This window comes from Lynx canadensis, chromosome B2, assembly GCF_007474595.2.
Source record: "Lynx canadensis isolate LIC74 chromosome B2, mLynCan4.pri.v2, whole genome shotgun sequence".
Taxonomy (NCBI): domain Eukaryota; kingdom Metazoa; phylum Chordata; class Mammalia; order Carnivora; family Felidae; genus Lynx; species Lynx canadensis.
Window position 1 is genome coordinate 47,717,723 of NC_044307.1, and position 27,900 is coordinate 47,745,622.

The following is a 27,900-nucleotide window of genomic DNA, read 5'->3' on the forward strand; positions in this document are numbered from 1 at the left end:
ACTAGAAGGATGACTCTTTCAGACAGAGCTATAGCAAATAAAAATGCCCTTAGGTATGGAAAATCTTGCGGAGCTTGAAAGAATTTGATAAGATCATTGTACTTAGAGCATAAGAAATAAAGGAGAGAGGAATGAAGTGAGGTTAAAAGGGAAAGTATAAAAAAAACATTCAACTTCTTGCAGATCAGTTTAAGAGTGTTATCCTAAGTACTTAAGAAGTCAATGGAAAGATTTTGAAAGTAGACTAACAAGACTTTCACTTTAGATATTAAGGAATGTGCTGCAAATATAGCATTCAAGGGGCGCCTGAGTGGCTCAGTCAGTTGAGCATCAGACTTTGGCTCAGGTCATGATCTCATTGTTCTTGAGTTCGATCCCTGAGTTGGGCTTTGTGCTAACAGCTCAGAGCCTGCAGCCTGCTTTGGATTCTGTGTCTTCCTCTCTCCCTACCTCTTTCCTGCTCATTCTCTATTTCTCTCTCAAAAATAAGTAAGTGTTAAAAAAATTTAAATGACATTCAGGAACTGCATTGATGATCTTGAACCTCTCCCTATTTTCTGTTTACCCCATGACTATTCCTGTCCTTGAAATAGTGAATCTTGACACTGGATAAGGATATGAGTCTAATTGACAGTCCAATCATTGGTATTATCTGGAAGGTCCATGAAAAAAAATAAAATCAAACATTTAGCAATGGAGTAGAGACACTGGGGGAGGGTTGTCTGAGAAAGAATAACCGGATAATCAAGAGGAGAATTTTCCAAGCATTATGGAGCCAAGAAAAGTGTTTTTTTTTTAATGCACTTTTTATTTTGGAGTATTTTTAGATTTATAGACATTTTGCTAAGATAGTGGAGAGAATTCCTATATACTCTTCACCCAGTTTCAGTTTCCCCTCATGTTATCATCTTGTATGACGGTAGTACATTTGTCAAGAATAAGAAAGAGACATTACTATCAAAAACAATTCAGACCCTATTCAGATTTCACCACTTTTTCCGTTAATGACCTTTTTGTGTTCCAGAATCTGATCTGAGAGACCACGTTCCATTTAGTTCTCATGTTTTCTTAGTCTCCTCTTGTCTGTAATGGTTTCTCAGAATTTCCTTATCGCTCATAATTTTTACATGAGCAACATATAATATAATCATAGATTATGTAACTTTTTAATCCTTTGATGAAAGAAATTTCTGTAAAATAAAAAGTAGATCCAAGAGAAAAAGACTCCTTATTACTTGGAATCAAGTTTGTAGCCAACATGCTGACAATATCTTTGCTAATGTCACATCTAAGTAGATAGTGTGGCCCTTCTCTACTTAGTCCCCCTCAGTCTGTATTGGGTATTTAATAAATTTTATCTTTACAATAGCAGGAAGCCTTGCAACTGTCCTTGGGAAGACTATGGGCACAGGATAGTGTTTTCTTCAAATCATTACAGTTTTGATATTTATCTTCATACTTGCAAACATTGGCTGAAATAAAAACAAAGAAATTAGTTCATTATAATTTTCCTCTATAGCAGCAACACAAACAATACATTCAATGCAAGTGGGGAGAACACAATTGAAAAAACAAGTTGGCATCATTACACTATGATGTCAAGGGACACATTAATCCACCACTTCTTTTAAAATTTGAGCTTTTTGAAATGTTTTTAAGATGAATTGACCTACTTTTCTTCCTCAGAAAACAAAGTAAAATAAATGTAAATGAGTCTCTAAAATTGCACTGTCCAAAATTGTAGCCTTTAGCCATGAGGTTGTTTAAATTTAAACTTAAATTAATTAAAATTAAATAAAATTAAGAAAATACATTTTCAGGTTATCAGTGACACATGTTACATTCCCAGTGCTCCATGACCAATCTGACTAGTGGCTACTTTACAGGACAGTGCAAAGATTGAACATTTCCATCATTGCAAAAAGTTATATTAGACACTGTTGCTCCATCTAGATGCTAGAGCCACTAGTTTTTCTTTCAAGAATAATAAACCATTATGAGAAGATGTGGATATAAAAATGGGAGGGAATTTTACTACAATTATCTGACATTTCCACTTTGAAGTCCCTCAGTGGCCACAAACTCAATTAACTCTTAAACTAAATTCGTCACTTTACCTGCAAACTTGGCATTCCTTTGGAGTCCCTCCCCAACTCCCAGCTCAACTCCCCCAGTATCAGAGAAATGAAACTTAACTACTAAATAATTCAAACCAGATACTGGGAATCAATATGAACTCATGGCTCTCTACTTTTTATCAGCACTCAACAAATGCAAGTAACAAACAGTAGCCATTCTACTTCTTTCCTGTCATTCATTACTGTCCATTTCTCTTCATTCATTTTGTCCTAATGCAGTAAAAACATCCATTTGGCTTTTGAACCCATGTTTTCAACAGTCTCCAAGCTGGCTTGAATCCACTTGTTTCTCCATACTACTGCCAGATCTTGATAAAACACAATTCTGACTTCATCACTCTTCTGTTTAAAAATCTTTCAGTTGGTTGATCATTACTAACAGGATAAATTCCAAACCCATTAACAAATAGTATTCATCAGATGTGTAAGTATTTTATTTAATTGATGTATAGCTTTGATATCATCAATATTCTGAATTGGAGCTATACAATTGAGAATGTATGCAGTTTAGTATACTGAGAATGCTACAGTTTAGTCTGGTGAATGCATCTGAAAGGTAAAAATCTCAGGTAATGGGTCCATTATACTATTCATAATAATTTAATGACATATCCCAACCAAACAAAAATACCAACTCTTAGTATTTATATTCATAACAACACTGAAAATGAGATATATGACACTAAATGTAGTCCTTTTTGCTAAAATATTTTTTTAGACTTCTGTGAGTTAATATTGCTATACAAAGATTTGATCGACATTTTAAAAGTATATAAAAATTACTAACAAACACAAATGCAAATGGTTATTAAATTAAACTTGATTATTCTAACTATACTATGGGAAAAATGAATTTAGTATAATGAACTCATTGGTGTATAAGAAATGTTTGGTGTCTGGACTGAACCATATCTGTGATCTCATACCTTTATGTTTGTACATATTTTCTCTTTTTAAAATGCAATAATGAAATTTTGCTACAATTGCATTAATTTTGACAGTAAAAATATTCACTTACAATGAATATTTTCACAGAAACATTTTTATATATGCCAATAGGTAATGAGTCCAAAATAAGCACAAATATACACTGATGGTAGATATTTCTTTAGGTTATATATGGTTACAGGGTTTTAGTTACAAATAAATATAGATACTGGGTTGTGTACATTTTTTGATTAAACACCCTCTGTTGAATATTTTCTGTCTTTTGCATGAGGGAATTGCTTAAGTTGGTTTACAATCAGAAGATTTTCTAATTCTTTTTTTCATGTTTATTTATTTATTTTGAGGGAGAGATAGAGAGAGACAGAGAAAGAGAGAGAGAGAGAGAGAGAAACCTGAGTAGGATCCACGCTGTCAGCCTGGCATGGGGCTTGACCTGAGATCATCACCTGAGCCAAAATGAAGAGTCAGATGCTTAACTGACAGAGCCATTCAGGTGCCTGAAATTTCCTAATTATTAAAAAAAAAAAGGTCAGTCCATTTTATTAGATGTACTAGCAAGTTAATGACTTCAAACTTACTGCATAGTCCATTGTCACAGTCATAAGGGCAGCTGGCACAAGGCTTTCCTTCTAGGTAGGGTGTATTTATCTTGTTAAGATGATTACCACTGAAATTTGAAATACAGAGTGTCAAACATTTTTCATTTTTCAGTTTAGCTTATGCTACTAGGGTGGCACCTATCACCACAAATACCTGAGTATTTATTCAGTGTTTTTAATCATGTCAAATAACTGAATAACTAAAATTCCCAAAATGTACTCAGAGACATTTTGGTAAAATGTACTCAGATACATCAGGTAAAGTAAGAAAATAACTCACACATTCACTTACTTCCTTGACCATAATCTCCCAGCCTGAGACACTGAAATGGGATAAATGGGGTCTAAAATTTTTGGAGTATATTTCAACATGGCAACATTCTTTCTCACCCAGAAGATGTGGTCAATTGCTAAAGCAATGTACCCCAAGGTGCTGGCTGGTGATAAAACATATTTCTTAGAGAGACAGCAAGTTCCTGGGAAAGAAAGGGTTGCCATAGGGAAAATGCTTAAAGTTACATGTAATTTTACATTTAAAAAAGAAAATATGATAATTTTTAAATATGAACTAGAGAAGGTAAAGCCCAGGATACTTTTGGCCTCTAGATGGGGGTGATGATTTTCAAGTGATTTTTGGTGTGTTATATTTGGGAGTAGGGGTGACAGGAAGATTTTTGAATGTCTAGAGGTTTTGTGTGTAAGATTTTAATACTTAAAAAAGAGGGAATGTTAGAAAAATGGTTTTATTAACACTAATCTCTAAGGTATATTGGTCTTACAGTAACTAGTCTACCCCTCGTTGGTGAATATTATTCGATTGGCCGTTATTATCTGAAAATACAAGACAGTCAAAATCTCGATTGCTCCAAGTAGGCCGACAACACAAGGCCATGCATCTAAATCTCAGCCCCTGCACAGAATATACCCGAATGTGTGTGAGCCCCTGGAAAAATGTGAAATAGACACAAATATGTTCTGGAAGTTCTCTCACCCCTGCTTTCCCTCATTATTCACTCCAACTCTCACTTCAGATACCTTTCAGATCCTCCTTTCTTAGAGCCAGACAGTGACTTTAGATGCATTCTCCTAGGAACTTTTCAGTTCTTTCTACTAAACCCTCATAGGTCCTTGCAGGAAAATGACATTGGGAGCCATACTTCTCAAACAGGAGATCCATATACTTGGGTTATCGACAGTCTCAAAATAAAGCCTGAAGATAGCTTGGTTTTAGGGGTCCCCCTGTCCCCGATGGCAAGGAATTTCAAACATTTAAAGAAATTAAGGTTAACAGATATGTTGAGATTAGATCTTCAGTATATCCACAGAATTTATTTTGGGTAAGTTCAAACATAATCTTTGATGAAAGAACACATTTCCTGCTGCAAGTCAGGACCTTAAAGGATGGTTCATTATGGAGATTTTGTGCAAACTTCTGAAAAACAAGGATTAAGGATGTTCTTCTCTCCTGGACTCTGAAATACATTAAAGATCTCTTGAAAACACCTTTGAGAGCCAATGAATGAATCATCTGTGATGGTAATAACATAGGCAGCATTTTAGATAAGCAGGGGTGGGAACATTTTAGCAGAAAGAGCTGAAATCACAATCAGCCATTCCCAGTTTCCCAGTCCATCCCTTGCTTAACCATCAGGCTGCCACCTTCCTAGAGTATGAAGTTAGTGAGAACTAATGACATCAAATCCACAGAAATGCACACTACCCATGCTCATTGAATAGCTGTGAGCCCAAGGGAAAGGTCACTGAGAGAAAAGAGGTCACTCTGTAATTGGGGGAAATAGAGTTTCAGATTTTACACTTGGAACTGAAAACCTGGTGTCTTCTCTGATAAATTGAATGTATCTCAACTTAAAAGGCATTTCCAAAGACACAATTCCTTCTTTTTATTGAAATATTCTTTGTATTGTAGTTTGTTCAATATACAAAAATTTCAAAATATTAAATTGCAGATGGGATTATTGGCATTCAGCTCTAAAGCGTATACTTACGCAGGACAATATTGGCAAACATAGTAATATTTCAGAATATCTTGATTGGGACAATAGGCAACTCCACATCCAACGTGGTAAGAGGAGTACCAGACAACCTACAAATCCGGAAGGGAACATAGGAGAGTACATGAAAGAGGGAAAATATTGAAAAACAAATAGTACCAATTGTAAAACTGAAAAAAAAAAAGTTATCATTATGGTATTGCCTTGTGGAAATATTTAGTTCAATTATTGAAGCAAATCACACATTTTAAAATACTGAATTTTCATATACATTCCTCACTTTATGCATCTATAATGTTGGGAAAATCCAGGGTGTGTTTCCCTATGAAGAATTCTGCCAGCCAAGGAATAAATGACAGCTTTAGATGAAGTACTGGCCAACACCAAGGCTACTAGGTCTACTCACAGTCTCACGCAAATTGAACACGGGTTGGTCATAATTTGGAGAAGCTTTCTATATTAGAACATTTGTGGCAGAAGTATTTTAATTTGTTTTCCTTACCTGGGTATAATGTCCAACAACTGCACCAGCAGTCTTTGCTCCCTTACCGTAGATAAAATTGTCCTTCTCATCATACCAGTTTTGGATTGGGGCTGACCATGACTTAGGGTGAGATGACATATAGAGATTCTCACCACAGTTTGTACCTAAGGAGAACCAGATCACAATGAAGCAATAAAGCATGCCATGGCAAAAGAAATTAACTAAATGAACACAAAGATGTTGCCTTTCAAACAGTGCCTATGCTTGCCAACTCTTAACACGTAATAAAACAGCTTCTGTCCTTACCAACTATTAAGCTGAATAGAAGACAAATCTGTCTACCACATTGAGGCTGACCTGAACATGCAAAATTTTGAATAGGTTGAGAAGATCTTATGCTTTAAAAACCCTTCTCCTTTTGGGGTGTCAGAGATGCATTCTTTTCCATGCAAAATTCTTCACATGTGTAATGTTTCCTGTAGTCTCAGCTTTGTATTGTAAGCATGCAAAGGGTAGTGACCAACTTTTATTCTTTTTTTTTCTTCTTTATGCCTACTTTCACCAGATACTTTTCATATATTGGACCCTGAGTAAATGTTTATGGTATGATTTTTGTGTGAACTTGGAAAAAATGTTCTACAGGCAGTCTTTAAGGGTCCCAATTAAGAGGCAACTGACATCAGGGGAGATGGCAGTTTTCAAAGTTTTTGGATCCTCCCTTAATCAATAAATCAGAATGTCATCAGACCAAATCTTCCTCAGAGAAGTAGGTAAGAAGAGTCTTGCAGAGGGTCACATCAGCAAGATGGTGGAGTAGGAAGCCCTGGATTCTCCTTCCCCCGACAAACACACTGATTCAGCAACAATTCCCAAACAAATTGCCCTTGTGAGAAATCCAAAACTAATTGCAAGGCTTCTATACCCTGGGAGAATATGAACCCAGACAAACTGAAGCTGTAGGGAAATTAGGACACCTTCTTGCTAGAATGCCTACCCTCAGCACAGTTTCTGCCATATGATCAGGAAGAGATCATGTATCTCCCAGCTTCTCCCAGGGGAAGGAAAGAGTTGGTTCACTTGTCCAGCCCCCCAACCTTTCCTTAAGGAAAACTCCCAGATGGTTGGCTTCTGTCTTGCTAGTCTTGGAGCTCTAATCGTCAGACACAGGCTAGCCATCTGGGGGAAAATGGAGATGGTGGTTGGGACTGGTAGATATCACATCTCCTCCCCATGGCTTAGCACAGAGCAAGCAAATGAAAAATCTTAGCTCTCAGCTTCTTTTTCCTGAGGAAGCAAAGAGTTGATTGGTGTGTCCAATGCTATTTCCCCAGGGCTTCCCAAAAAGCTGACATCTCTCTTGCCAGTCTTGGAGCTCTGATGGCTTTGGCACAGTGTTGCCCCCCTGGAGGGAGAACACAGATGGTGTTTTGTATTGGTAGATGCCATGGCTCCTCTCTTCAGCTCAGAAAAGAGCAAGCGAACAAATACCACAGCTACCTGGTTCTCCTTGGGGGGTAGGGGTGGGGGAAGAGTTGGTCTGGGTATCCAATGCCACAAACTTTCCAGAGGCTGCCCCAAAGCCTGGCTTCTGACTTGTGTCTCTGAGAATGCGAACTAGACCTAGCATAATCTAGTTCCCTGGGGCAAATGAGAACAGATAGAGGTTTGGGCTGGCAGTAGCCATAGACTCTCTTGGTTCAGCACAGAGTGAGCAGATAAAAAACCCTAGCTCCTAGCCTTTCCATGAGAAAGCAAGAATTGGATGGGATGACTAAATCTCCATCTTTTATGGGGGCTGCCTGAGGAACTGACTAAAGATCTTTTGTGAACACAGTCAACTTGAGCAGACATTTCTCCAAGGAATATGTACAACCAGCCAACAGGTATATAAATGACTTTGGGTAACATAGATATTTTAACAATATTAAATCTTCTCAATGGGCAAAAAAACCCACTCTCTTCAAGAAGTGATGATGAGAAAATTGGACAGCCACATGGAGAAGAGTAACTTTGGACACCTAAATTACACCACACACAAAAATTACCTCAAAATAGATTAAAGACTTAAACATATGACCTGAAATAGTAAAACTCCTAGAAGAAAATATAGGGAAAAAGCTCTTTGACATTGATCTTAGCAATGAATTCCTGAATGTGACACTAAAAATATAAGCAACAAAAGCTAAAATAAATAAGTAGAACTGCACAAAATGAAAAAGCTCTGCAAAATAAAAGGAACAATCAACAAAGTGAAAAAGCAACCTGTGGAAACAGTGAAAACATTTGCATAGCATATAACTGATAAGGAGTTAACTTTCAAAGTATATAAAGAACTCATATAACTCAATAGCAAAAATTAACCCAATTTAAAAATGGGCAGAAGATTTGTTTTTGTTTTGTTTTATTTTCTGTATATTTTTTATCATTTTTCATTTAGCATTTTATTTATTTATTTTATTTTAATTAATTAATTTATTTTTCCAATATAGTTAACATATAGTGTTATATTAGTTTCAGGCGTACAATATACCGATTCAACAAGTCCATACATAACCCTGTGCTCATCAAGACAAGTGCCCTCCTTAATCCCTATCCCCTGTTTCACCCATTCCCCATCTCCACTCCACGGTAACCATTAGTTTTTTCTCTATAGTTAAGAATCGTTTTCTTAGTTTGTCTCTCTCTCTCTCTCTTTTTTCCTTTTCTCTTTTTACTTGTTTGTTTTGTTTCTTAAATTCCACGTATGAGTGAAATCATATAGTATTTGTCTCTTTGGGACTGATTTTGCTTAGCATTATACTCTTTAGCCCCATCCATGTTGTTGCAAATGGCAAAACTTTTTTATGGCTGAATTTTATATATATATATACATATATATACATATATATATATGTATATATATATATATGTATATATATGTATATATATACACACATATATATATATATATATATTTTTTTTTCTTTTCTTTGCACATTCATCTATCAATGGACACTTGGGCTGCTTCCATAATTTGACTATTGTAAATAATGCTGCTATAAACATAGCGATGTATGTATCCCTTTGAATTAGCGTTTTTGTAGTTTTTAGGTAAACAGCCAGTAGTGCAATTACTGGATTACAAAGTAGTTTTATTTTTAACTTTCAAGGAACTTTCATACTGTTTTCCACAGTGGCTGCACTACTTTGCATTCCCAACAGTGCACAGGGTTTACTTTTTCCCACATCCTCTCCAACACTTGTTGTTTCTTGTGTGTTTTATTTTAGCTATTCTGACAGGTGTGAAGTGATGTCTTGCATTTCTCTGATGATGAGTGATGTTTAGCATCTTTTCATGTGTCTGTTGGCCATCTGTATGTCTTCTTTGGAAAAGTGTCTCTTCATGTTTTCTGCCCATTTTTTGAGCAGAAGACATGAACAGACTTTTCTCCAAAGGAGGCATACAGATGACTAACATGTATGTGAAAAGGTGTTCAACATTACTAATCATCACAAAAATGTAAATCAAAATCATGAGATATCACCTTACATCTGTCAGAATGTCTATTATCAAAAAAACAAAAGATAGCAAGTAATGGTAGGGATGTAGAGAAAGTGGAATCATAAGCACTGCTGGTGAGAATGAAAAATAGTGTGGTTGCTGTGGAAAACAATATGAAGGTTCCTCAAAAAATTGAATGTAGAACTACAAAATGATCCAGCAACACCACTTCTTAAGTATTAAAGAATTGAAATCAGGATCTTGAAGAGATATTAGCACACTCATGTTCATTGCAACACTATTTACAATAGCCAATATTTGGAAACAATCTAAATGTCCATGGACAAAGGAATGGATGACAAGATGAGATATATACATACAATGGAATATCATTCATCTTTAAAAAAGGAAGACGTTTTGCAACATGTGATAACATGGGTGAACCTTGAGGACATTATGCTAAGTGAAATATGCAGTCACAGATAGACAACTACAAGCATGAATACATTTATATGAAGTATCTAAAAGAGTCAAATTCATAGAATCAAAGAGTGCAATGGTAATGGCTGGGGATGAGGGAAAAGAGAAATGGGAACTTACTAATCAATAAATTTCAGGTAAGCAAAGTGAATAAATTCTAGCTATCTGCTGTACAACATTGTACCTGACATCAACAGCATTGTATAGTACACTTAAAAATTTGTCAAGAATGTAGGTCTCATGTTAAGTTTTCTTAGGCACTGTTGCTGTAATAAAATTAATTTAGAAAAAGAATGAAATGCCTTGAAGCCCAGAAACATTTTCCTATCATTTCAGGCCTCACTTAATATTTACATTTTGGTGGATTAAAATATAATGTTTACATGCTGCTTAAAGAGAGTATAAAATATTCTTGGGAATTTTCTTTAATATGGAAGGAAAGAAACTAAGAATCTAACAGAGCTTGATGTTAAGACCATTTGTTTTAAGCTTCTACTGAATGTAGTTACCTAATTTCATTATAATTTTGGCATCAGCAATATAAATAACAGTAGTTCTACTGAAGTTACAAGTAATTATTCACTACTTTCCAATTGGGTTTGCCTGTCATGCTTAATAGTGTAAATAAATGTTTTATGAACAGTTTATGCACAGAAGTTTTCTCCAATAGTTTTTCTAATTCTTGAAAGTTATATATACTTTTGCATATAACATTATTCTATGCATTACAGGTACACAGTCTATATAAAATACTTGACTATCAAAAACTAAAAACTGAATCAACATACACAAAATATTAATCATGATTTAAAAAGTTTAGGTATGTTTACAGCAAAATTCAGGAAAAATTCAACATAATCCAGTATATTTTATGAATACAAAATGAGGAGATATCAAAACACCAAACAGCTACACAATATCACAAAAAAGGGCAGTGGATCAGAGATCAATAAGCCTGCCCAAAGCATGAAACTCTCCAGTAAGGACACTTCAGATTGTGTCTTGGGGATGTCATTCCTCCCCTGTCCATATCTTATAATTTCTAAAATTGGAGAAACGATGATTCATCACCTGTTTATTCATGAGCTGGTTCAGAGTGATAAATGAAGTATTGCTTCAGAAATTCTTGGCATAATGCAATCAACAAGCCCAAAATGGTATCTGTAATGATCCCTCCCTATACAGATACTTTGATTTTAAAAAGAGCAACATTTATTCACTAAGTCTTCTTTCAGCATCCCTGAATGTCCCATTCTATTTGATTTTTCTAATATTATTTTATTATTCATTTATTCCACAGATATTTGCTCATTTACATACTGGTTTTTCGGTCCTTTGCATTGCTGTGTTCTAAAGTGCACTTGTTTGCCCATTTTTGGGCATTTGCTGCTGCTTCTCTGCTCCATTCCTAAATGTCACAAGAAAAAAAATGCACTTAAAGATTCAACTCCAATAGAGCATATGCTTTATAGTCTGATTGGTAGACTGATTTGCACTATTTTAAAAGCTTCTATAGATATATTATGTAATTGTCTTTGGTATGAAGGATCTTTTTGTTAGTTGTGTGTGTGTGTTTACGGGCCCCAGTGCCAATTTCCACGTGAAAAGAAGTTCATAAATGATGTGTCTAGTGAGAGAAATACCTAATACAATAACACTGACAATTTATGATAGGAGAGGAAACACACCTAGGATTTTTAGTAATAGTGCTACTCTAAATACTCATCAAATATATTGAAGTATTTAAATTATACTTCAATAGTAATAAACTGGCCTAGATTATTCCCAATTCCACTTACAGCCCATTGCATTCAAATGGGAGAGATCTAGCTTTTATGGATTATGCCTTGGAAAGTGAACTGTTATTTACTCTTAATGGCACTGATTTTGAAGGAAAGGGGACTCCTTTATTTTAGACTAGGGAAGACAGTGAACAAAAAGTGTAATGGCTTCACACTTGATGTCTGAAGATTTGGCTTCTAATTTTGCCTTCCCAACCTAATAGCCCTTGACAAATTATTTAACCATATAAAGGAAAATTAATTTCTGTCCTGTCCATAACACAGCTCAAATGAAATAGCAAAATAGAAGCAAAATTATGTAAGCACAAGGTACTTAAGAGATGTCAGTTACCAGCTCCCTGCTCTTATCGTGACTTTTCACATCACTAGCCTTTATCACTGCCTCTTACCATCTTTAGCATGTTGCTGGCAGGTGGAGAGACTGATCTCCTTAGTTCATTGTGTTTATCTACAATCTCTTTTTGGACTTGTGTTCGAGTAGTTGACAAAGCAGCAAAGGATGGATCCTAAAGAGAAATAATATTATGGTTACCATTTTAACATTTGTTAAAATTGGTCCCTCAGCCCTTGGACAGCTTTGAGGTGCCCAGCTGCAGAAGGCTTTTCCTGGAGTTCACCTCCCTGTTTGACTGCCAGAAAGCCATGCAGGGCCTGAAGGGTCGCAAGTTTGCCAACAGAGTGGTTGTCACAAAATACTGTGACCCCGACTCCTACCACCTCCCCCCCTCCCCAGGACTTCTGGTAGAAGTGGAGGGGGAGGGTGGGGGCAGGGCTGTCTGGGAGCTGCTCCCCCTCCCACTCCTCCCCTTTCCCCCTCTGAAGAAGTTGGGCAGAGGAGTGAAGCTGAATGACAGCTAGCAGCAACTTAAGTGGCAGCAATTAGGGTGGGGGTGAGGTGTGGGTGGGGAGGGGAATAGGGAAGGCTGCACACAGGCCCACACAGACACATGCATTCACAGACATAGAGGGAAGGGGTTAGGATGGGGAGGGGGTTCACAGCAGGGCGGTAGGACCCCCATAGCCCCTCCTCATAACAGCCTCTCCTCCCTTTTACTCTCTTTCTCCCTTTCCCCACTGTAGAAACATAGTGTGTTTATGATTTATGGCCAAACTATTTTGATAAACTTTTTCTTAATGTTTATTTATTTTTGAGAGAGAGAGAGAGAGAGAGCATGAGCAGGGGAGGGGCAGAGAGAGAGGGAGACACAGAATCGGAAGCAGGCTCCAGGCTCCAAGCTGTCAGCACAGAACCCTACGCTGGGCTTGAACCCACTAACTGTGAGATCGTGACTTGAACCAAAGTTGGACACTCTAGGCACCCCACATAGCCAAACTATTTTGATTTTTTTTGTCCAACCCCCAGTGCCCTGCCTTCTCCCTAACTAGGTCCACAGCCCCCATTCTCTTGGCCTCTGGTTCTCTCCCCGGTGCCTACCCTCCTCTGTTTCTTATGTAGTTGATTCTGTCCTTAGTCTCCCTGACCGGTGCCCCAGCCCAGTGGCCTCCTCCCTTTCCTCTATGTGGCAATTTCATATTTCCTAAGATGAATTTGCTTGCTAAACATTTTGTTGTATTTTACTTTTAAAAAATTGCATTTAAGAGTAAATATTAATTCCAGGGAACAATGATCACTTTAGAAGCATTCAGTTCAAGCCAATAGTAGTTACTAAGCATTGCCAATGAACCTGAGCCAAAACTGTGACAAATAAGAAAAAGCAGTTTAAAGCTTTGAGAATAGTAATGGAGTTAGGAGCATGACAAATTAGAATATTCTCTGAGGCCACAGATGTCAATTTCTAGTTTCAAGGGAACTCTTCATGTGCTGCTTCTATCCATATGAGTGATAATATTTTATAACCATAAAGGTACACAATGGAAACATTAAGACACCTTGATTCACATTTGATCAGGCTGCAGCAGGTGGTATGAGAGTGGAGCTCAAGATTCATCCTAGACTTTAAGGAAATTTTGACCTGACATGTCCTGTATTTAGAGAAATAATGTATTTAGAATGTATTTGGAGAAAGAATGTTCAGATTCAAAGTTTATTCAATATTCTAGTAAGGGGCGACTGGGTGGCTCAGTTGGTTAAGCCACCAACTGTTGATTTCAGCTCAGCTCATGATCTCATGGTTTGTGGTTTCAAGCCCTACATCTTTGGGCTCAGCAATGACAATGCAGAGCCTTCTTAAGATTCTCTTTCTCTCTCCCTTTCCACCCCTCCCCTGCTTAAGCTCTTGCACCTGGTCTCTCTCTCTCTCTCAAAATAAATAAACTTAAAAATTTTTTAAAGTTTAAAATTTTAAAGTTAAAAAAATTTTAAAGTACTTAAAAATACTCTAGTAAAATCATTCTTCCTGTTATGATATGTATTATGATCTACTTTATGATGATCTGATTTCATGGGGCCACTCAAAAGATAATTTTGCAACAGCAAAAAACTTCCAAGGCCATTTAGAGGGAGCAAAGTCATCTAATTAATGGGCCATTGCTGATTCTGTTCCTTTTTAGTAACAGAATAAAGTATTATATCAGCTGCTGAAATTTTTGGTATATTTTATCATTGTACGTGTGTATGTGTGTGTGGGGTTGTGTCTAGCCTAGGGTAGGTGAGTTGTTCCCACAGGTTAAGATAATTGATGACTTAAATTAATACATGAGTGTTTTGTTGTATGAATATGAGCAAGAGTTTGAAGTCAAAGTCTAAACAGACAGGGCCCTTTGTTGATTTTACCTGACACACTGGGGTAAGTTATTCTCTCCTACCCCAATAATGAGTTCCCTCAAAGCCCTCCAAATAATGTAAGTTTAGGTTTAGCCATGTTTATCGCCACTATTTATTTATGCATCCATTTCCCCTGCTTGCTTGTATGTTCCTAAGGCAGGAACCAGTAGTGAATGCCATTGTACCCACAGATGTGGCACATTCGCAGCTACTAACTCCTAAGCTAGAAAGGATGTGCATGTGAAATATTAACAGTGACCAACCTCTGCTTTACACTAAAGCATAAAATAACATCCTTGGATATTTCCTATTGACCCTCAAAAACCTGCTTAAGAGAATTTCATTTCAAAATACCTTGGATATTTCCTATTGACCCTCAAAAACCTGCTTAAGAGAATTTCATTTCAAAATACATAAAAATTTGGCCCCTGCAAAAGAAGTCATTATTTCCTCCTTCATATCCTATATTGCTTTGTATAGATATAAATCCTACTGAAAACGTGTCTTTGTCGTTATTGTTTTTAAATGAGTTTCAAGAGAGCTTTTATTAGGTAACAGGAAATATGAAGAGTGTTGAACATAAAATAGATCTAACATGGTATCTATCTATTGATCCTTAAAAAGTTTATTTTGATAGACTATATGACATAAATAATAAAATAATTACATATATTTCAGTTACATTGTAACTAAAATGATAGGTGGATTCTGCTAGATATACAAAAAAACAGGGTGAATTCTTGATTGAGGCTAGGAAAACTTTGTAAAAGATGGTCTGGATTGGGGTTATAAAGGATGATTAGTGTTTTCTAGCATTCTTGAGAAGGGGCAGAAAGTACGTAGAGTATCTGATTAGCTAATGGTTAGTGGTACAAAAAAGCAAAATATCTCTCCTTTAAATAATTTCAAAAATGAAGACCAGGAGATGGACCAGAGAGATAACAGAGGAGCAGTAAGGACCATGAAAAAATCTTTAAGAAAGAGACTGGGGAGAAAGCAAACTTTTTGACTGAAGACCGAGGTGATGAGCAAATTATCTTCAGACTGAAAATTAATTGTGGTAATAAAATGACTGTATTTCTGAATGCCGTGTGAGTTTTGACCTAGTGTCTGAACTCTTTGATCTGAGGATCCCTAGCTGTTCTCGTATGCTCAGAGTTAACAAAGAATGCACAGACAGCAGTGACCAAACTTCACATCCAGACTTTTTCTGATCAGAAGATAGACACATTGTATAAGCACCTACACGCTAAGTACTTAAGAGAATGATTCATCCTGTTCTTAGGATTATTAAAGGGCAACAGTGTATTAGAAATAATTAGAGCACCTTAGGGGTGCCTGGGTGGCTCAGTCAGTTGAGCATCTGACTTTGGCTCAGGTCATGATCTCGCGGTTTGTAGGCTTGAGCCCTGCATTGGGCTCTGTGCTGACAGCTCAGAGCCTGGAACCTTCTTCAGATTCTGTGTCTCCCTCTCTCTGTCTCTCGGCTGCTCATACTCTGTCTTTCTCTCTCTTAAATAAATAAACATTTGACAATAAATTATATTAAAAAAAGGAAGATGAAAAATTTTTTTAAAGGAATAGAGCATCTTCTTCTTTATGTACTAATTGTAAGACCATGAAAAAAATCGAAATACTTAATATCACTAGTAAAGTTTCTTTTTTTTAATTTAAAAATAGGTATAATTATTATCATACAGTAACTATGAAAATAAATGTGGTGAAGTATGTGAAGAAGTTTTGCTAATGTGAGATTATATAATATATAAATATATTGTTAATTTTCTGTGAAAATCACATTGTAATGAATTAAATAAAAGGAAATCAAAAAAGATATTTGGACAGCTTTTAAACCTGTGGATCATTGCTGTCAATAGAAGTATAATTACAGTATCAAACTTATACAAAAATTTTTGTTTGTTTGTTTATGTTGAGAGAGTGAGCAGAGGAGGGGCAGAGAGAGAGGGAGACAAAAAATCCCAAGCAGGCTCTGCTCTGTCAGCTCAGAGACCAACGCAGGGCTTGAACTCATGAACTGTGGTGAGATCATGACCTGAGCTGAAACCAAGAGTTGGATGCTTAACTGGTTGAGCCACCCAGGCACACCCAAAAAATTTTTTTAAGAGAGAGAGAGAAAGAGAGAGGGAGAGGGCCAGAGGGAGAGAGAAAGAGAGAAAGTCTTAAGTGGCTTCACGCCCATGATGGAGCCCGATGCAGGGCTTGATTTCATGACTATGAGATCATGACCTGAGCTGAAACGCAGTCAACCACTTAACTGACTGACCCACCTAAGTGCCCTGTATCAAACGTAATTTTAATTTCTGGGTGGCCACTTTGAAAAGGAAAAAAATAAACAGATCAAATAACATATTTATTTAATAGATTCAAAATATTATGCTTTCATCATGCAATCAATTTTAAAATTATTAATGAAATATTTTGACTTTTTTTTTACTAAGTATTGAATTCTCCATGTGTTTATGCAGATCTCAGTCCCGATCATCTGTATTTCTAGTGTTCAATACCCTCATGTGGCTAGAGGCTACAGCTCGTCATCACAGCCTTAAAATTAACTGTGTTAAGTACTCGAGCAACGGATGAGTACTCTGTGATGTACCAGACACTGTAGTACTTTTCAGTTTTGCAAACTGATCTAATAGCTTGCTATTCCTCAGAGTTGCTTCAATCGTTCTGAAAATATTTTTAAACTTGACGGTACCTGTCCATTTGCAGGAAAGAATGGAAGCAACACAAGAGCCAGGAACAGCAACTCCAGGAATAAGGCCATGGCTGGGGGAGGAAAAAAAGAAAAAAAAAAAAAAAAACAAAACACAAAGGGAACAAAGACCTGCATTAGAATGTTTAGTGCATGAACTTCTTTTTTTTTTTTTTTTCAACGTTTATTTATTTTTGGGACAGCGAGAGACAGAGCATGAACGGGGGAGGGGCAGAGAGAGAGGGAGACACAGAATCGGAAACAGGCTCCAGGCTCTGAGCCATCAGCCCAGAGCCTGACGCGGGGCTCGAACTCACGGACCGCGAGATCGTGACCTGGCTGAAGTCGGACGCTTAACCGACTGCGCCACCCAGGCGCCCCTAGTGCATGAACTTCTGAGGAATATAAGAAAACAAAACAAAACAAAACAAAACAAAACAAAACAATGTAATGATCTCAGTTATTCCACGTTCATTAATAATATAACAAGAGAAGATTTGTTACAAGATGCCGATAGAGTGATAATGGATTCACCCAGAAGCAACCCTTCATAGGATGTAAAGAACAAAAGGAGGTACTCGGTTGAAGCCTTTGAAGTACACCTATAAATGTGAAGTGCATCTACATACTACCCTATTTTACCCTAGTTCCACAGTCTTGTCTATGTAGCTCTTCCCTTCGGATTCTAGGAATGGCTTCTTCACATTGCCTACTGAGGAGAAGTATTAGCTCCCAACTGTTAGCAATACTGGGATACCACTGGAATAGTCCTTGCTGGTTTCCTTAAATCCTTCTTAATCCTTCATAAATATACCCTCATTAAGATCTCTTCAAATTACTAGTTATCATGTGCCATTTCTTTCCTGCCATGAATCTGGCTCATGTATTTGACATTACTAGAACCCTAGGTAAATCCACTGAGAAGGAAGTGCTTTTCTTTAATACTTTCAACTACACCAATGTAGCCAGTGTTCTCATTCATTCCCATTCAAACCTTCCACTATTACAATGCCTCAAATTCTAAAAAAGGCAACATTCTCCTTCTGTATCTAAAAACAGAAGGTAGATTTCTCACTTTTAAGATTAAATTACAATCTGTACTGATGCCCTTAATAGGTTCACATCCTTTGCCTCACTAATTTAACTTCTTGGAATCCTGAAGAAATAATAATGTATACTGGAAAAACTTTAGGTATACATTTTTATTACATTAATATTTATAAGGATAAAAACCTTACAATTTACTACATGCTCAATAGCAGGGAGATAAAATGCCCAAAAAAATTAGAATACATTCTCTTGTTGGAGTATATTAGACATAACAGTTATGTCTCTGATGGTGTTATAACAAAAACAATGCTTATGCTTCAAAGTTAAAAAATGGTATATGGGAAATTCTTAGCTTCTGTTATGGATGAATATTTGTGCCCTCCCAAAATTCATATGTGGAAGCCATTGTGGCTATATTTGTATTTGGGTTTCTAAGAAAGTAGTTAAGATTAAATGAGGTGATAAGAATGAACCCTGATCCAATGAGGTTAGCGTACATATAGGGAGAGATACCAGAGTCCTCTCCCCACCCCTCCTTCCTCTCTCTCATCTTCACACATACAAGAAGATTCTATGTGAGAACATAGTGAGAAGGTGGCTGTCTGCAAGTCAAGAAGAGAAGTCTCACCAGAAATTGACTATACTGTCACCTTGGTCTCAGAATTTGAACCTCTATAACTGTGAGAAAACAAATTTCTGAAGCCACCCAGTCTGTGTTATTTTGTTATGGCAGCCCAAGAAGTCTCACACACATTCCCATATTTGGTATTTGAGGGTTAGGTTATTTCTGAGTGAGTTTGAAGGTCCATAAAATATGGTAATTTGAAATCTTCTGGAGCTACAGATTTGCATTCAGGTGCCCATGTGTGAGCAAGACACTGAGAGATCTGGTTACCTCTGACTCCCATTCAGCATCCATATCTCAATGAGCCTTGCTTTGCTCATGGATCTATGACAAAAAGCATGCCACAGGTATTTTGGAGTAGTTTTAAGGTAAGAGAAGAAATTTTATTGCATGGTCATATTGACAATCTTGATATTAGGGAGATTTGGGAATGTTTACATTATTACTCTCCTGAAGTAACAGAAATAGGATCTCATCCCCTTCTCCCACAAAATAATTATCAAAGAACAAATGAGATTAAACAGAAATACAAGAGAATTAGTTTATCTTCACGTGGTGAGACATTCTTTTTTGCATTTTCTATAATAAGCCTGTGTTACTGTAATTACTGTAATTAGAAAAAGAAGAAGAGGGGTGCCTGGGTGGCGCAGTCGGTAAAGCGTCCGACTTCAGCCAGGTCACGATCTCGCGGTCCGTGAGTTCGAGCCCCGCGTCAGGCTCTGGGCTGATGGCTCAGAGCCTGGAGCCTGTTTCCGATTCTGTGTCTCCCTCTCTCTCTGCCCCTCCCCAATTCATGCTCTGTCTCTCTCTGTCCCAAAAATAAATAAAAACGTTGAAAAAAAATTAAAAAAAAAAAAGAAAAAGAAGAAGATTATTAACTCTTTGGAAAGTGTGTCTGACTTTGTCAAGCCTATTAGTTGTTTTTCTTTTGCAACCTGGTGTAGCTAACAGTTTAGGCATTATGACAATCATGTAAGAGAACAGAGGCACAGAAGTATAAGTGACCTCCCAACAGCACCATTGCCAGTTGGAGTGTAGCTGGGACAGAACCCAAGATTTCTTTTAGCCTCAATATCTATTTCCCACTAAACTGTATTATACTTTTTGGAGGCCTGGGGTTCCTGGTAAGAATGAAAGCATTTAATGAATCTTCTGCCTTGACTAAAAATATTCGTGCATTACTATAAAGCTTTTCCTGACTGTTAAATAGCTGGTAGATTACTAAACACATTTGAAAAGATTAGAAAAAAAAATACACAATATTAACAAGTTAATCCTCTACTATTGTCCCTCAAATATGAAATAAAACTCCTAAAACTTAAAGAGCTCAAGTAATTTTCTTAGGATATGCATCTATCAATTTTCTTTTTTTTTTTCTGTTTATTGAATTGTCTTTTTTCTTTTTTTTTTTAATATATATGAAATTTATTAACAAATTGGTTTCCATACAACACCCAGTGCTCATCCCAAAAGGTGCCCTCCTCAATCAATTTTCTTAGGATATGCATCTCGTGTTGAAAATATGCCTCATTATGATAAGCTTTAGGTAACTTTGTTAAAATAATGGAGAAGTTTGTTGGCATTTTAATGAAGTATTTTTTTTATTTAATGAAGTATTTATTTAATAATATTTTTTAAATAATTAGAACAGGAAGGGAGAGAATTAGAATGAAAATCACAAAATTGGCAGCATATTCCTGCAAGAGAGTTCTATGAGGGATACAAATTATGCAGGTGTTCCTACAGATTTTTGGAAATGTAAACTCTTCTATCCCATTAAAATATCACTTACAGAAGTAAGAAAAAGTTGATTTTGCTTATACTGTAATTATTAGGTGGAACAGAGGAAGAGGTAGGAGAATAAAATGAAAATTTGAAGATAGAAAAGAAAGATTATGGAAAGAAAAATTAACTTAAATTCTGTATAAAGCAAATACATAAACTTAGTGTCCAAAAAAACATTGTTCATTTCTCGGAGATACCTGGTCCCTATTGAACAAACCTGAACACCTAAAGTTGGCACCTGGTATTGTGATAATGGAAAGGGTGCACTATAGATGTTAAGAAGTCTGGGGTTTATTGTCATTAATCCTGTTGTAACTAGTTATATGAAATTGAAAATCTTTTTCAAGTTGGACTATGGTGACATAGGATCACTTCATATGGTTCTTGTTAATAGGGAGATAAGTAATGTTAGAGTAAAGGATGCCTGTGCCCTCAGGTGGAGGTGTACCCAGCAGAAATCTCTCAGCTTGTTGGCACTTCAGTTGATTGGCTGAAGCCTCCGATTAGACTACACCACAGTTTGACCTCTATCTTGGAGCAATCTTGCTTCCCTTCCCTCCCTTCATAGGGAATTGATCCCAAATGTATTTTTTGACCTCCTGTGTCTCAGATTTTGTTACCATTACCTGGGGAACCCAACCTGGTAGGTACATTATTCATTAGATAATCTTTTTCTCATAACTCTCCTTATGAGGGGTTCCTTGTTTATACCTCATTATCCTTTGATCATATGCCCTTTATGTCTTTGGTCATGTTAATTCTTAACCTGAATTTTAACCATATCCTTCAAGAATGTGAACATTTCTAAGTTCTTCTTTCCAAAGAAACTCACAGGCTAACTCCAAAAACACTGATCTTGTCTCTGGATGGGAACATTTAAAGCCCACCCAGTCAATTTGTATTTTATTCAGTTTTTCTGATTTATATTAATATTCTATTTTCTCTCAATTTCTTTACATTTGACTTCCCCCCCATATCTACATTGTGAGTAGCTATGGCAAAAGATGGTTCACTCTGTATTTGGTCAGAGAGGGAGCTGCAGAAGCTTACAAAGTCTCCAGGGGACTCACTCTTACACTAGTGTCCTTGGGCCATGCACATCCCTTTGTCATGGCCTCAGGTGGGCCTCCTAGAAAATTTGAAAGCAAAAGAGGAAAATAGACTCTCCCTTTTTTTTCCAAGTCAATGGCAATCAGTTATTCCACATTCTATCCATGATAGCATGCTAGATATTGTTGAGCATGGTCAAGGAAAAAGGACAGGATTCTTGCCAGCCCTGTCTTAGCATATTGTTAGGGGAGCCCATAATTCTAATGCCCGCAGTGTGAGCTGGTTGGACTTTCCCATGTGTGCAAAAGTGAAAGGTAAAGTTTTATTGTCTTTTGCCTAGACCCATTTTGGGACTTTTGGAGAAGGAAAGGGAAGAATCTAGCATGGAGCAAGGCTCTGGAAATAAATATTTCAGATGTTTTGTATTCAGATATTCAGATATATTGTAAGACCAATGCATTTAGCTCCACCTCACCTCTTGCTCCCAGGGGCCTCCCTAAATAGCAGGTGCAGATAGGATACGTTTTATTTGCATTTCCATTTGGTAGAGTCATACAGAAAACATTAGAAAGAATTAGGAGGGGTGCCTAGGTGGCTCAGTCAGTTAAGCCTCTGACTTTGGCTCAGGTCATGATTTCACTATCTGTGAGTTTCAGCCATGCTTTGGGCTCTATGCTATCAGTTTAAAGCCTGGAACCTGCTTCAAGAATCTGTGTCTCCCTCTCTCCCTGCCCCTCCCCTGCTCACACTCTGTCTCTCTCTTTCTCTCAAAAGTAAGCAAAGATTTTTAAGAAATTTAGGGAAGTAATAGAGTCTTCTTGTTATTCACTTGCATATAGACAATTTTTAAATGTGCGTCATGATATATCTCCTCGACTATTTCCTTGGGAACAAACTTTAGATTCTTTCTAAATCGTTGCCCTCAAAAGAGTTATTTTGCTACATGCAAGTCACCAAGTCTCTCTTCTTATACAGTTTTCTGCTCTGCCATTCATAATTTTCCTTTTCAAGAGATCAGTAATTTCTCAAGAGTGTGACTAGGGAAAAGTCAAAGGGATCCAAAGATTTACAAATCCAAGTGTTGATGATTTACTGCTAACTATATGCAGCGGAGCAAATTGTGTCTTTCTAAAGCATAAATTTATATACACAATTAAATTATAGCATATAGCTTCTTCTTTACATTGGTGTTAGGAGCACCCCTAAGTTTGAAATACTCACTTGAAAAAAATAAGTTGTTTTCTCTAATGACATGATATCACTGCTTACTAATTAATGAAAAACATAAACTTACAAAAATTATATAGCCATACCTTGCCTTAAAAGTCCATTTTATGGAAATAAGGATTTTCAAATTAGACACTAGGGAGAATTTGTTTAGTTCCTAAGAGAAGAATTCATAAAAGGGTTGATTTAACAAGCAAGCTTTTCAGGGTGCCTGGATGGCTCAGTAGATTGAGCGTCTGACTCTTGATTTTGGCTCAGGTCATGTGGGATTGAGCCCTGTATCAGGCTTCTTGCTGAGCATGGAGCCTGGAGCCTGCTTAGGACTCTCTCTCTCTCTCTCTCTCTCTCTCTCTCTCTCGCCCTCTCTTTCTACGCACCTCTCCCCCACTGGCATTCTATTTCTCCCTAAAATTATGTATAGGGTCAATTGGGTGGCTCAGTAGATTAAGTGTCTGACTTCAACTCAGGTCACAGTCTCACGGTTTGTGAATTGGAGCCCTGCATTGGGCTCTGAGCTGACAGTGCGGAGCCTGCTTGGGATTCTGTCTCCTTCTTTCTCTGTCCCTCCCCCATTCACACATGCACTCTCTCTCTCTCTCAAGACAATTAAAAAAATTTTTTAAAATAAAATAAAATTATGTATGTATGTATGAATGAATGAATGAATAAATAAATAAAGTAAGCATTTAGGCTTCTATTCTAGTTAGGCTGTAAAAATAGGCAGGCTTCGTATTATCACCCTGACATTAACTCTGGAGGAATGATGGAAGAAACGATATAGTGAGAAAATCTGGTGCCATTTGAGACAACATGGATGCATCTAGACAGTACTATACTAAGTGAAATAAGTCAGACTGAGGTAGAAAGTCTACTCATAAATGGAATTTAAAAGAAGAAGATGAAGAAGAAGAAACAAACAGCAAAATCAGAACTATAAATATAGAGAACAAACTGATGGTTGCCAAAGGGAAGGGATGCAGAGGGGGCAAAATGGGTGAAGGGGAGAGGGAAATACAGGTCTCTTGTTACAGAATGAGTAAGTCATGGGAATAAAAAGCAAAGCATAAGGAATATAGTCAGTGATACTGTAAGAGTGATGTAATGGGACACATGGTAGCTTATACTTGAGGTAAACATAATATAATATATAATCTTGTCAAATCATTAAGTTGTACATCTGAGACTAATATAACATTGTGTATCAACTATACTCAAATAAAAACAAATTTCAAAGAAATCCATGATCAAGTAAGTATTATATCAGGACTGTAAGAATAATTCAAAATTATAAAAAGAATAATTCAAAATCAGAAAATATATTGGTCAAATTCATCACATTAATGGACTAAATAAAAATCATGTGGCAAAATATGTTGCTAAATATCTCTAGCAAATATTGTAGTTATTGGAGAAACTCTAGGTGCATTCATTTAATATTGAGAATAACAACAACAAAAAAAGAATGACTAATGTCATTGGTATTGTTCAACATCATATTAGAGAGGTCCTTATCAAAGTCATAAGAAAAAAAGTACATATTTGTAAGTCTTGAAAGGAAGAGGTAATATTAGTATTATTTTTAAATGATATGGCCAATTATCTGGAGAATGCACCATAATGAAAAGTTTGTAAGATGTAATAGTCAACCTATAAAAAATACCATTGCCATAAACTAGCAACACTCAACTAGAAAATAAGATTAAAAAGAAACATACAACTCATAGCACGAAAAATAGGGGCTCCTGGGTGGCTCAGTCTGTTAAGTGTCCAGCTTTGATTTAGGTCATGGTCTCACAGTTCATGAGATCGAGTCCCACATGGGGCTCTTCACTGACAGTGTGGAGCTGGCTTGGAATTCTCTCTCTCACTCTCTATCTGCCCCTCCCCTGCTCGTGTTCTCTCTCACCTCAAAATAAATAAATAAACTTAAAAAAAATAGTACAAAAAATATAAAGCTTATTTACCATATAACCAAGAATTAGAAAAAAAAATGTTTGGAGACTACTTTTAAACTCTAGTAAAGGACACAAAAGAAGATATGCATAAGTTAAGAGATTTTCATTCTATTATGGTATGTGTTAATATAATAAAGTTAATATCCTAATTAAATTAATATGAAAATTCTTTGTAATCCTAGTAAAAATTCGAATTGGCCTATGAATAACTGAATATACTTTTTAATAAGAAGAATTAATTTGGTAATCTTTTCATATTAGTCATTAAAATAGGCTCCAACTTGTTTTGACAAAATTTGGATGTTGTATTAGGAAGAGAAAAATGGGCCAATGAAAGTGAATAGAAAATTTAAGAGACAGACAAAACAAAGTAGCATAGAAAAGCATTAGAGGAAGAACAGATTATCTAGCATGTGACTTTGGGGAAATTACCTTGCTATATGGGGAAAATTTTAAAGAAGCAAAAAAACCAGATCCTTATTAATCATTACCTATGAAAGTAAATACAGAGTGATTAAATTTATAAATAGATGAAATGTTTTACATGCATGTTTTCAAGACCATATCCCTTTGCCTTAAGTGAACTATATGATCATGCCATTATATGGTGACCTGTGTTTTATGTGAAGCACTGTGTCACTCTTTATGGGCCCGTTAAAACTCCTAACACTCTAGATAGTAGATTACATGACTCAATACCCTAGTTTACAGATCTTCAGTCCCAGGATCAGAGATTTAATAATGAAATGCCATATGCTTGCATGCAAAAGAACCGGAGGGTAAGTGCAGACAGTTTGGCCTCAAAGCCCTAGCTCTTGAAAGGAGGGGATGAAAACGTTTCAAACACTTAGACCAGAAAAAAAATGTCATTAAAAGCATCAACACACATATGTATAATGTGTGCTTTGTGGGTACAGACACATCTGCATACCATTCACAGCACAGGAAAGTATTTGATGCAATCTTTTTGAACTTTAGATGTCACATTTAATCTTCATTCTGGTCACTTTCTTTATCTCAGCCACTTGTCTGCACTACAGAAAGCAGCCTATGATACTGTACAAAGTTTGCCAAACTTCTAGACATCATCATCTAGGAAATCTGCAAAGATACCTAAATAACAGTAGCCGCCTTGACAGTTCCCAAAAGCAAGTTTTTTTTTTCTTTTCCACATTTTTTCCTTTCCCTTACTTGAATTTACTAAACAGCATCACTGGAATTATTAGCACTATCTGATTTAGACATTACTTTAGAGGTCTGACACCCTTCCTCCTAATTTGCCTCTTCCTCTTAGAAGTCTGAGCTCTATTCAGGGGTTCCAAATGACCTCACGACGCATCATTATAGAGTAGTTCCTGCATTTGCAACTTGTCATCGGTTTAATGTCCTTTGATGCTCCTCCAGAAGGTGAGTCACACAGAAGCAGGTGTAGATTTTGGTTTTAATTGACAAAAGACGCAACACCGGATCTTCTCTGGCAACAGTATAAATCCTTCCTAAACTCTCTGGATGGCAGTTTAGCCATAGAGGAGAACATTAATAAAATATTTTTGCAAATAAAATCTTAGCTCTGCAGGGTAAATAACTCCTTGAATGTTGTGATTAGGTACCATTTCTTATTTGCCAGAAAAATTTCTTTGTTGAAACTGCTTTCTTATTTAAAATATACACAGCAGATACTATATTTGCTTATGTAGACTAACTTTTGATCAGAAAATTTATAAGTCTTTTTTTTTCTTTTTGATTTGAGGGAATTTCACGAGGGAAATTGTATGTTATGCTGATAATCATTCAGGGTATTTTTTTTATCTCTATGTCAGTGCTATAATTTTGTTTTTTTTGTTTTTTGTTTTTTTTAATTTTTTTTTTCAACATTTATTTATTTTTGGGACAGAGAGAGACAGAGCATGAAGGGGGGAGGGGCAGAGAGAGAGGGAGACACAGAATCGGAAACAGGCTCCAGGCTCTGAGCCATCAGCCCAGAGCCCGACGCGGGGCTCGAACTCACGGACCGCGAGATCGTGACCTGGCTGAAGTCGGACGCTTAACCGACTGCGCCACCCAGGCGCCCCTATAATTTTGTTTTGATAGATTTAAAATTATTAGCAATAGCTTCTGATCCTTACTTTAATATAGTCTGTATCAATGACATAGCCATATATGTGAATATGAGTGAAATTATTAATATGGAAGTATGTGACACATATCTCTCTAGTTATTCATTTTTCCTTGAAAGGAAGTTCTGGTATAATTGTTTCCAAAAGTCATAAACATGGAAATTATATTACCTATTTTAGAATGAAAAGTAAAATTTAATTTAAATATTAAATTCGCTAAAAGTGCTTTTGGAATAATAGAGCTACATAGTATTTTCTCAGCTTAAGAAAGAGTATAAAAATTAAGCCCATTACTCTCAATAAAAGTGATTAAGTTTTGAAAAATCATAGATTCTTTTACAATATTATGATTTACCACTGAAAAAGCATCAATATATTTGCATCATAAAATGTTCACCTTAAAATAAATACATTACTTACTGCTGATTCTCAGAGCTGGCTGAAACATCTGCTTTATCTGTAGGAAGAAGGAAGGTGGAGAAAAAGAGGTTAGAGCAGTATATATACATTACACTTATTTCCTGTTTTGGGCCAATTACGGTTGCGCAAGTGAATCTAAGTCAACAGGTCTGAAACAGGATTTGTCATACCAATAGTTTCAAATTTCACTGCTGATTGTTTAACTGAGGTTTTGGCAATATCTTGTCATTCTCCACATGGCTTTTTTTTTTTTTTTTTTTTTTTTGAATGGCTTTTCTTCAGCTCA

At 36.4% G+C, this 27,900-nt stretch overlaps 1 protein-coding gene across 1 annotated transcript; it reads right to left on the bottom strand.

Moving 5' to 3' along the window:
- Positions 1-804: 804 nt before the first annotated feature.
- Positions 805-27,648, bottom strand: LOC115514043 (cysteine-rich secretory protein 2-like). The gene is made up of 8 exons (XM_030315693.1): positions 27,615-27,648; positions 17,389-17,459; positions 12,334-12,450; positions 11,463-11,550; positions 6,200-6,345; positions 5,692-5,789; positions 3,665-3,753; positions 805-1,472 (listed from the first exon to the last, which is right to left on the bottom strand). Exons 1-8 carry the CDS (start codon positions 27,640-27,642, stop codon positions 1,345-1,347), a joined length of 765 nt encoding a protein of 254 aa, XP_030171553.1. The 5' UTR covers positions 27,643-27,648; the 3' UTR covers positions 805-1,344.
- Between the last annotated feature and the right edge of the window lie 252 nt (positions 27,649-27,900).